The sequence below is a fragment of the Moschus berezovskii genome, chromosome 10 (assembly GCF_049115385.1).
Source record: "Moschus berezovskii isolate FMDL1 chromosome 10, NW_MosBer_1.0, whole genome shotgun sequence".
In the NCBI taxonomy this organism is placed as follows: Eukaryota; Metazoa; Chordata; class Mammalia; order Artiodactyla; family Moschidae; genus Moschus; species Moschus berezovskii.
The window spans coordinates 23579186-23591194 of record NC_142469.1 but is presented as its reverse complement, the minus strand read 5'-3'; the positions used below and the strand labels follow the sequence as shown (position 1 = coordinate 23591194).

Genomic DNA, 12009 nt, shown 5'->3' with positions numbered 1-12009 from the left:
CCACATCAAGTGCCACACGGTGGCCTGGACTGAGTAGGGATAGAGCATTTGCTTGGCTTTGGCACACAGTGAAGTCGTTTCAGGAAACCCGGAAAGCAGCCAGACCTCTCCTCAGAGGCACGGCAAGACCCCTTACAGCTGATCACTGTTCCCGATCCCCACTTTGCTCCACAGGGGAGGAGGAGCCTGTGTGGTTTCTCTGCGTTTGTGTGGCAGGGGATATTGAGGTATGGTACAGTGACTGCTTCCAGAAATATGTCCTGCTTCTGGGCACCGCTTAAAAAAGTGCCAAAAATGGCTGCTGCAGACCCACCTGGGCCCTTCCCAAGGACTCTGCTGCCTCTGTGTCCCAAGGTTGAGTCTTTCCCTCATCCTGGCTACCCCAGATTCATTGCTCCACAGTGGCACAGAGTAAGCGGGGCTTGACTGTTCACTTGGCTTCAGCTGGGGCGTGGAGTGATACGGCTGTGGGAAACCCAGTAGCTGCTAGAGTGGACCTTTATCCACCCGGCCTCAGAGGCACGCCAGTGTTCATGTGCTCCTCCTTAGTGGAGTCCAGGGTTCCCAGGACTGGGACCCCCGTCTGTGGCTCAACATACTTACTCCCCATGCAATTTCTCATTTCCTGAGTTCTCGCCCAGAAGCACAAGTCCCTACCCAGTCACTTTTCTTTCATTCCTGTTTACCTGTGTATCTTCCTTACAGCCTTGGTTGTACAGTCCTTTTTTCACTTTCTAGTTAGTTTTCAGTGAGAATTATTCCATCTGCAGACGTATTTTTGATGTGTCCACTGGGGCAGGTGAGCTCCATGTCCCCTTACTCCACCATCTTGATCTCCTTCCTTCCATGTTGGGAATTTGATTACTGATTCAGTCTCTTTACTCATTATTAGCCTGGTCACATTTTATGTTTCTTCCTGATTCATTCTTGGTAGGTTGTGTGTTTCATTTTTCCTAGGTTATATAAATTTTTAGCACATAATTGTTCATACTAGTCACTTATGATTCAGAGCATTTCTGTAGTAGCAGCTATAATCTCTCCTTTTTCATTTCCAGTTCTTTTTTCCTTAGTCCAAGGTAAAGGTTTGTCAGTTTTGTTTATCTTTTCAAAGAACCAGCTCTTAGATTCATTGATCCTTTCTGTTATTTTCCTGGTCTCTATTTCACTTACTTCCACTTTGATCTTTATTATTTCCTTCCTTTGGCTAACTTCGGTCTTATTCTTTGAGTTCCTCAAAGTAAAGTTAGGTTGCTTATTTGAGATCTTTCTAATATCGAAATATATGCATTGATGCTCTAAAATTTGAATTTTTACTGCATCCCACAAGATTTGGTATGTTGTATTAAATATTTCCATTGTTGTTGGTTTTAAGATAATTTTTTAAATTTCCCTTTTGATTTCTTTTTTGACCTAGTGGTTGTTTAGAAGTGTGTTCTTTTATTTCCATGTTTATAAATCTTTTCACTTTCTTCTTGTTGATTGATAGCACTGGTGGTAAAGAACCTGCCTGTCAGTGCAGAAGACATGAGAGACAAGGGTTCAGTCCCTGGGTCGGGAAGATCCCCTGAGGAGGGCCGGCCAACTCACTCCAGTTTTCTTGCCTGGAGAATCCCATGGACAAATGAGCCTGGTGGGCTACTGTCCATAGGTTCGCAAAGAGTCAGACACGAGTGAAATGACAGCACAAGCACACAAGCATAAGTGATGAGAAATGATAGTTGGTATGATTTCATTCTTCTTAAATTTGCTAAGATTTGTTTTGTGATTGGTATGATTAGTCTTAGAGAATGTTTCATGTGTACTCGAGAGGAATAAGTATTCTGCTGCTGTTGGATGTAGTGTTCTGTATATCTGTTATTTCATTTGTCGTAAAGTGTGGTTCCAACATTTCCTTGTTGATTTTCTGTTTGGACAGTCTTTCCATTGCTGATAGTGTGGTAGTGAAGTTTCCTACTGTTTTAGTATTGTTGCTGATTTCTCCCTTAAGATCTATCAGTATTTGCTTAATAAGTTTCAGTGTTTGGGTGTTGAGAGTGTATATGTTACAATTGTTATGTCTTCTTAATGTATTGACTACTTTATCATTGACCTTTGTTTTTTGTTACCTTTTTTGGCTTGAGGTTTGCTTTACCTGATACAAGTAAAACTATGGCACCTTCTCCTGGTTTCTGTTTGCTTAAAATACCATTTTCCATCCTTTCACTTTGATCTTGTATGTCTTTTGAGCTGAAATAAGTAAAAACTGGGATGATGCTCCCTGAACCTTGAATAGTGCTGCGTAAGTTTACACAGCTGTCTCAGTTTCTGTTTGCTAAACAATGATTCCCAAAGCCAGTGTTTCTCATCACATCCTTTAGCTGTCTTTTGCTCCCAATTTAAATGACTATCCACGTACTCTGCTTGCAGCATTTATGTATATATCATTGTGAAAAGCAGTAAGTGAAATAATAGGCTAAATATCTTACTAAATTGTTGATAAACCTGTGTTCCATTTCATTGTATTTTTTTGAACACAAAGCCCAGTCTAATTTGTGTGTCTTGTTTGGTACCACAAAGCATGTCATTTTGACACTGTGTGCAGTATTTTATGTTGAATCATTTTTTAAGTACTTTTTTCTATCTATTTATATATATATATCATAGGAACTATCAAGAAACCTTGAGCTAAATACTAACAGTTTCCAACGACAGTTGCTTGCTGAAAGGAAAAAGGCATGGGAGGCTAATGATGAAAATAAATTTCTTCAAAAACAGCTACAAGAACTATATGACAAATTAAAGGTAAGCATTTTATTTTAAATTGCATCATTTCTACCTATGATATATATTAGATGAAAAAAAATTTAACAGTTATCATTTATATTTGGAACTTTGATACAGTATCACTTACAAAATTCTTATTTTTTTTGACACTTATAAAGAAAATATTTATTAATATAATCACTGTAACTAAAAATGAGACATTAGATTCACTCATGTAGATAGGAATGCTACAACTGAAAAAAGTTATAGAATCCTGGAAGAAAAATTGTGGGTCTAGAGTCTTTCTGTGTTGCATGGTTGAATAATCCAATGTTCTTTCTCATATAACCCCATGATTGATTATTTTTAAAGTTGTTTCAAATAATGCCCTTTCTTTTCATAGTATTTAGAGGAAACATTCAAATTATTTAATTTTGTTGAAGTAGGTGTTCTTAATTCTATCCAGAGGTCACTGATGGGTTGACATATTGTGCAGCTTAAAGCATTTATGCATTATCCTTCATAGAATTTTCATTTTGTTAATCAAATTTTCAGAGAGAGAAAGTCTTAGCTGCAAAATTGTGAAGAACACTTGTGTCTTTAAAAATGGTCTAATTTTTAACTCATCATTAATTTGGAACCCAAATTTGAGAGATGCTAATTAAATTCTTTGTCTCTGAGGCTAGGCCTGGAAGTCAGTTGAAGACAATAGAAGTGGGTAGAAAAAGACTTCTGCCTTAATCTGATTTTCTTGACTGCTAGTGTGTATTGGATTTTTAATGGAAAATCGTTGGTCTACCCTAACCTAAATGCCCTAAAAGCATTCCTTTCTATAGTTGGTAGTTGCAAACGGAAACTGGACTTAGGTGTATTCCAATTTGATGAGGAAAATACCAGTGCACAAGATGAGGATTTTTATTTTAAACTGAAACTCTATACATTCTTAATTATATTGGGTTTGTTTTTAGGAAAAGGAGAGAGAACTGGAGATAAAAAACATATATTCTAATCGTCTGCCAAAGACTTCTCCAAAGAAAGAAAAAGAATTTACATCAAGAAAAAATGGTATAGTAGTTATTATTGTTGAAAGACATATTGCAGCTTTTATTATTAATAAAATAAATTAATAAATTAATTTTACATAGAAGGAAGCTGAGGGGATAAAACTGTATTGAAATAAATTTAAATTCCCTTATAGGTACTTTTCAGAAATCTTTCACTTTGTCAGCTTTTTCCCTTGAGGTCATTAAAATTATTTTTTACATAATTAAAAAATTTTTTATTACAAGTTATTTTTTTATCTTTTATGAAAAAATATAAGCATACCCTAAATGGGAGATTACAGTATAATGAACCTTTATTTGTGGATTACCTACCTTTTAACAGTTATACATTTTACTAATTTTATTTCATCTAGTTTGTCTACTTTTTTTCTACTTTAGAGGAGATCCCAGCTGTCATTCATTTCACTCATAAATACTTTGGTGTTTTTATGCATATCCATACTTTTTTAAAAAAACCAAAAGTGTAAATTTCCTTCTTCTCTGAATTCCAAAAAGTTAAAAACATAAACTTTCTAAAAGTTTAATAGGATTTATTCCTCAGAATTGTCTTCAAGTCACAAAATTGCCAGCAAATCCTAGAAATAAAAAAATAGTAATAGTGAGTAGTCATGGAGCCGAGAAACATGCATTATCTCATGTAGAGCATGAATATGTACCAGTTGAATTCCATATATCTTAGCACTGTACGATTAGAAAAATTCTTTTATAATTTTCATGGTAGCTGCATGCCAGAGTGATTTTACAAACCAGTGTACAAAAGGAGTACAAACCAGTGAAGACTTCAAGCTGGAGGAATATCCTATAACACCACAGACAGTTATGTGTTATGAAAACAAAAGGGAAGAACCTGAACGTCTTTCTTTGGTGAGTTTAGCAATATGATTAGGTACTAAACTCTAGGTGTGAAGTATTCCTAAATACACAATATCAAACATTTAAAAATTTCAACAATGAAGCGAGTGCTGTGGCTGTATAAATATGCAACTAGCCTTTTATAAGGAAAAAGATAACGTCTGTGCATTTTATTAAACTCCTTTGGATTGACTGTCAGTTAACACTGTCTCTCAGGTGCTTCAGAAAGGTTGTACTTTCTGGGCTGGAGAAACAAGAAAAGTTTTTAAGTTTCTTACCTTTTATGTCTCTTACCAGCTAGTCTGTAAAAATCCTTCTTGCTTTTGTGTTTAATAGCAAACTATAGTAGCTTTCAAATGATTTGTTAGAATTTGCCTATATTTTTTTGGCTTCCTGCATAAGAGACTTTTATAGGTTAGATGAATGTTGAACCAAGTAATTGCAGTATAATCTGACTTTATATCATTCAAATTAGAATGGCATTCAGGAGGTCTGTGTTGGATCTTCATTAAAAAGGATTCATTGAGTACTGAAAGGTCCTTTTCTCTAACAGGGTTTTGTCTTTGGTGTTTACAGTTGAGATCTCTTCCTGTGGTATAAAACAGAAAGGATGGATTAAATTGGTTCCTGTGTGTACTCTAGTTTTGTCCTTTATTTCATTTTGTTTTACAATATAAGTTACTGTATCTCCTTCTTTTTACATTTGAATATCATGGAAGCTGTGTGTGTGCGCTAAGTCAGCGTGTCCAACTTAGCGACCCCATGGACTGTAGCCCACCAGGCTTCTCTCTCCATGGGATTCTACAGGCAGGAATACTGGAGTGGGTTGCCAGGCCCTCCTCTGGGGGATCTCCCCAACCCAGGGATCAAACTCACATCTCTTATGTCTCCTGCATTAGCAGTTGCGTTCTTTACAACTAGCGCCACCTGGAAAACCCATCATTGAGACTAGGTCATGTTAATTTATTTTTAAAGGTAAAGCGTAGAATACCAAGTAGGAAGTAGTAGGTTTGCTCAGTCGTGTCCGACTCTTTGCGACCTCATGGACTGTAGCCTACCAGGCTTCACTGTCCATGGGATTCTCCAGGCAAGAATACTGGAGTGGGTTACCATTTCCTTCTCCAGGGGATCTTCCCAACCCAGGGATCGAACCTGGGTCTCCTGCAGACGCTTTAACCTCTGAGCCACCAGGGAGAGGCTCATAGAATACCAAAGTAATTCTTAATTTTAGAAAGGTAAAAAAAAAATTGCTCTTTTTAAGAGTCAGCACAAGCAGCAGCAATCTGGTGTGGTGAAAGAGAGGATGTTGCCTTGGAGTTAGCACTGCTTTTTAATTAGATTCTAACATTTTAGTGACTTGTATGACTTTTTGGAACATCAGTTTCCTAATCTATAAAACAAGGGCGGGTTACCCTTCAGGTCTGTGGTGGTAACTAATCAGGAAGCTTATCCTGTAAATTTAAGGGATTCCAGCAGATGGGAACTGTTACTATTGGGAAGAGACCCAGAATACAGTGGCTCAAGCAAGATTCAAGACACTTTCTCTTGTAATAAACTGAAGGTCTAGGGATAGTCCGGGATGGGTAGACACACCTTTGTTCCATGATAACCCTTCTTTGCCTGTTTTTCAGTCATAAAGAGTGTAACCTCATCTGTGTGGTTGGAATTGACTTGCCACACCTGGGAGAAGGAGGAATGAGGAAGTGGAGGGCAAGCAGTTTTTGTTTAAATAAATGTGGTCAGAAGTTGCATACATACTTCCAGGCACGTTCCACTGGTCCTGTCTAGCTTCAGGGAAAGGCTAGCAAATGAGACCTCCAGTTAGGGAGCCCTATGCTCTGCTGGAGACATTACTTTGCCAACAAAGGTCCGTCTAGTCAAGGCTATGGTTTTTCCAGTGGTCATGTATGGATGTGAGAGTTGGACTGTGAAGAAAGCTGATCGCCGAAGAATCGATGCTTTTGAACTGTGGTGTTGGAGAAGACTCTTGAGAGTCCCATGGACTGCAGGGAGATCCAACTAGTCCATCCTAAAAGAGATCAGTCCTGGGTGTTCATTGGAAGGACTGAAGCTCCAATACTTTGGCCACCTCATGCGAAGAGTTGACTCACTGGAAAAGACTCTGATGCTGGGAAAGGTTGGGGGCGGGAGGAGAAGGGGATGACAGAGAATGAGATGGCTGGATGGCATCACCGACTTGACGGACATGAGTTTGAGTGAACTCCGGGAGTTGGTGATGGACAGGGAGGCCTGGCGTGCTGTGATTCATGGGGTGGCAAAGAGTCAGACACGACTGAGTGACTGAACTGAACTGAACTGAATTGATGCTCTGCTGAAACTCAAGGGATTCTGTAACTAAAAGGAAGAAGAAATAAATGGATACGAGGGGACAGTTCTTTCTTCTGCATGTCCACTAACTATATATTCTACTTTTATTAAGAAAAATCACACACACATGTAAAAGGGACCATAAGAAACAATACATTTTAAGTTTACATTTTTAATTGATTTTAAATGTTAAGAGATTTACTAATTGGAGGCTTTGGGCATAGTATAAACTTGAAAGATTGAGTGTGTCACTTGGGCCTTTAATAGTTGATGAATAGCCTTTTCTTGTTAACTGAATTCATCAGATTTTTCTGTGAAATGTATGATGTAAGGGTACTTTAGAATTTTATGTAGGATATTGATTCTGATATGTCTTCCAAATGCCTCTTTAAAAATTTTAACTAAAGTAAGAATTTTGTGTGCTTGTAAAAATCTTTCAAAGGTGATAACTTGTGGCTTGCTGCTTTAGAAATGGAAAATTTGCTTTAATTTCTAACTTAGTTGGAATATGCTTAATGGGAGATAAGTTTATGATACTTTTCCCCCTTTTCCAGCATGTGAATTTGCTTTTTTTTTTTAAACACACAATAGGATATGGAATCTCAAGCGAGAGATAATCTTGGAGAAGCTGGGATTCTGAACCCAACTGTGGAAAGAGAAGACAAATTTGCCAAAGGTCAAGGACTCCATGTTGTGAAACAGGATGTTGAGAAGCTGGAGAATGGTAAGAGTTTAAGCAAATGATGAGTCAACATCCCCTGGGAAAGAATGGGTTAATATCCCCTAATGTCTTCCAGCTGAACAGTGAACTGGTTATACAGAACAAGAAAAGGTTGAGACAGTGGTGGGGGGTTTCTTATCAAGAGTCACAAACATCTGAATGAAGTTTTGAAAGAAAGAAAAAGAATGAAGACTTTAAGTCTTTAAGTATGTTTTGTAAACCGAGAATATCAAGTATAAAAATGAAATTTATAGTGTACTGATCATACACAAATTAGCTAAAACTGGTTTATAAATTAAGATGAGAGTTGTTTTCTTATTTGAAAATACTGATTACTATAAAATCCCATTTAAAAAATTTGATTTCTTACAGGGTGGGAAAGAGAAGAATTTGCTAAAAAGCCAAAGGAAAAGACATCTCTGTTGCAGAGAGAAGGAAAGCCAGTGTTGGAAACTGGAAGATACCAAGTGGAAATGTACCAAGTTCAGAAAGTTGATAAACTGGAAGAAGAGGAAGAAGAAAGGCTAAAGAGAGAAATGCTACTTGCTAAACTGAATGAAATCAACAGAGAACAAGACTCTCAGAATGTAAAATATCCTTCTCTGCCATCGCTTCCTGACTTGAAGCCAAAACTGCGTTCCCCAGAGAGAAACTCCAGAACACACATGTCCTCTGGATCCTCAGAGAGATTATTTAACGGGCATCATTTGCAAGACCTCAATCTTTCAATGATGAAAAGAGATGGTCAGAATCCAGGCCATACTCGAAGCCCAGCCTCTCCAGAGGAGCTTGTGTTTGGTAGCTATGTGCCTTCATTTGCAAAAACATCAGCGAGGTCAAATCCAGTTAGCCAAAAAAGTGACTTTTTGGATTTCTCAGGAAATAATACAGAGAAATTTAATAAAGACGGTGTAGATTCAATTACCAGACAAGAAAGAAAAGCCAACCTGATGGAACAGCTGTTTGGTACCAGTGGCAGCAGCAATCTTTCCTCTAAAAGCAGTGACCCAAATTCTCTGGCTGCCACTAAAGAAGACTGTGACCCTCTAAATTTTCTCCCTGGGGATAAAAGCAGCTGGGGTAGGGAACACAGTGATGATGATGACTTTTTCCTCAGCGAAGGAAGATGTTTTAATCCAAGTAGACACCGATTAAGACATGCAAACAATAAACCAGTGGTGCAAGTAGTTGATTCTATAGAAGATGAAATTGAAGAAGTAGTGCTGAGATGACTGACTGGAATGATTTTTTCCAATTGTAATTATTAAGATATTTTAATACAGTATTTATTATGAACATTTAGACTTTTTAATATTAAAAAGTCCTTATTAAGGAATAATTTTTAGTATATAAATACAGTGAAAAGTAGCTCATACCACACCATGTAGCTAGTTTGCCAATAAGGAAGGAGGCTGTTTTGAATGAAACCAAAAATAGAGATGTATCTTACTTTCTTTGTACAAATAGAGATATATCTCACTTCCTTTTTGCAAATAGGTTTTAGATCTTTAATCAGCTCTATGAGGAGTTTTACTCCATTGGCATACACATTCATTATCTGTTTTATCCCTATTATTTGAAACAGTGACAACGCGGGGATTTCCCATTCTTCTGGAAGTAACCACAGTTAAATGCTACTCATTTCGCAGTGACAGAGTCTCATTACATCATTTAGAGCTGTGCTAACTCATTAGGTGAAATTCAAAAGACGCCTTTCTGTTCCCACGAACGATGCCCTCCCTGTCTTGGCTTCCAGAGGCTCAGGTGAAGTGTAGTCAGTAATTCCTCTTCTTGAACTCCTATTACTCTTTGTATCTCAGCGATTGGTTGTGAGATGTCATACCAAATGCACAGAATGGAATAAATTTCATCCCACTAGAGCAAGATTTTCAACTCAATTATGATTGTACTTTAGGATTTGAACTTACTGTCAAACCAAAGAGACAATGATAATGTGATACCATTGGACTTAAGAGGACTAGTTTTAAAGCAGCCTTGGTGAAAAGTGTTTTACAGATGGACTCCTCCCTTGCTGAGTAGGGTGGATGATTTTTCTGTTGAAAAGTGATTAGTTTTTTCACAGCTCACTTCAGCTGCAATGGAGTCGATGACTTTGGATTATGCTGGGCATGATTGGTCTTTTCTAAAACCTGCTTGAACATCTGGGAGTTCAAGGTTCACATATTGCTGAAGGCTGGCTTGGAGAATTTTGAGCATGACTTTACTAGCGTGTGAGATGAGTGCAATTGTGTGGTAGTTTGAGCATTCTTTGGCATTGCCTTTCTTTGGGATTGGGATGAAGACTGACCTCTTCCAGTCCTGTGGCCACTGCTGAGTTTTCCAAATTTGCTGGCATATTGAGTGTAGCACTTTCACAGCATCGTCTTTCAGGATTTGAAATAGCTCAACTGGAATTCCAAGTTGACTCACTGGAAAAGACTCTGATGCTGGGAAGGATTGGGGGCAGGAGGAAAAGGGGATGACAGAGAATGAGATGGCTGGATGGCATCACCGACTCGATGGACATGAGTTTGAGTGAACTCCGGGAGTTGGTGATGGACAGGGAGGCCTGGCATGCTGTGATTCATGGGGTTGCAAAGAGTCGGACACGACTGCGCGACTGAACTGAACTGAGCTGAACTGAACTGATTGGTCTTTAAGAAGCAGAAATATACCACGAACCTAGGAGAAAACGCAGTGCAAATGAAGAGTGGTGGAAATAGTGTATCAGGCAAAGAATAAGTGGTTATTGGCACTTATTCTACGGTGAACTGTTATTTTCAAGAATTTGCTACATATTTGTTCACAGTAGGATTTCTGATGCCAAGCATACATACTGATCAGGGGATTAGAGTTACTGTTTTGAGTTCCTATAAATGTTTATTATTGAATATAATTTCATAATTATTTGACAAGACTTACTGGTTAGGTCTCTAATTAAAGGATGTAGTACACTGAACCTACATCTTCTAAATTGTGTTCCTGTTACTTCCTAGGAACCGAATCTCTCAAAAGTGCTAAACTATTTCCAATTTTTTATAAAGAGATTTTTGGATTGATATAAATAAGCATTTACTGTGTTGTAAATCATTCTAATATATGTAAACCACAATATTTTTGTAATGCAGTTCTTGATTAAATATGTAATGTTAATTTTTTTCATAGCTGCTAATTTTTCAGCCAAAAGTATTGTAATTTTTAGGCTGTTTTTTTTTAAAGGCTTTTTCCTTTCAAAAGTCCTTTAGTAAAGTTTTAAATTCAGGTCATTTTAATTAGTCTCTTTTTTCTACTTGATGTTTTCCAGTCTTTTTAACCAGATGTAATAAGGCAGAATTGTTAAAATTAAATCTAAAATTAAGTTATAGACTTAGAAGCATTATGGAGTTAAGCATTAAAATTGGAGATTAAAATGGACAGAACAAGTTTTTCTTTATGAAGAAACCTTAGTAGATAATTTTTTTTTTATAAATGCCAAGTTAAATTTATTTGTACTCCGAACTCTTACTAATAAAAATTTAAAATACACTGTGACTCTGTTTGAATGATATTTTCCCTTAGGTCACTTCAGTTCAGTTCAGTCGCTCAGTCGTGTCCGACTCTTTGCGACCCCATGAATCACAGCACGCCAGGCCTCCCTGTCCATCACCAACTCCCGGAGTTCACCCAAACTCATGTCCATCGAGTCGGTGATGCCATCCAGCCATCTCATTCTCTGTCGTCCCCTTCTACTCCCGCCCCCAATCCCTCCCAGCATCAGAGTCTTTTCCAGTGAGTCAACTCTTCGCATGAGGTGGCCAAAGTATTGGAGTTTCAGCTTTAGCATCAGTCCTTCCAATGAACACCCAGGATTGATCTCCTTTAGAATGGACTGGTTGGATCTCCTTGCAGTCCAAGGGACTCTCAAGAGTCTTCTCCAGCACCACAGTTCAAAAGCATCAATTCTTCGGCGATCAGCTTTCTTCACAGTCCAACTCTCACATCCATACATGACCACTGGAAAAACCATAGCCTTGACTAGACGGACCTTTGTTGGCAAAGTAATGTCTCTGCTTTTTAATATGCTATCTAGGTTGGTCATAACTTTCCTTCCAAGGAGTAAGCGTCTTAATTTCATGGCTGCAATCAGCATCTGCAGTGATTTTGGAGCCCAAAAAATAATAGTCTCACTGTTTTCCCATCTATTTCCCATGAAGTGATGGGACCAGATGCCATGATCTTTGTTTTCTGAATGTTGAGCTTCAAGCCAACTTTTTCACTCTCCTCTTTCACTTTCATCAAGAGGCTTTTGAGTTCCTCTTCACT

The 12009-nt window shown here is 37.9% G+C and overlaps 1 protein-coding gene across 1 annotated transcript in view; it reads left to right on the top strand.

Annotated features, from left to right (window-relative positions):
* The window catches only part of LCA5 (lebercilin LCA5), a 63973-nt gene extending 52738 nt beyond the window's left edge, over positions 1-11235 (top strand). Inside the window, exons 4-8 of the mRNA XM_088840547.1 lie at positions 2644-2781; positions 3711-3807; positions 4528-4670; positions 7578-7710; positions 8080-11235. Coding sequence (XP_088696673.1) covers positions 2644-2781; positions 3711-3807; positions 4528-4670; positions 7578-7710; positions 8080-8939 — 1371 coding nt within the window. The 3' untranslated portion in view covers positions 8940-11235. The remainder of the gene's footprint in view (positions 1-2643; positions 2782-3710; positions 3808-4527; positions 4671-7577; positions 7711-8079) is intronic.
* Positions 11236-12009: the final 774 nt, after the last annotated feature.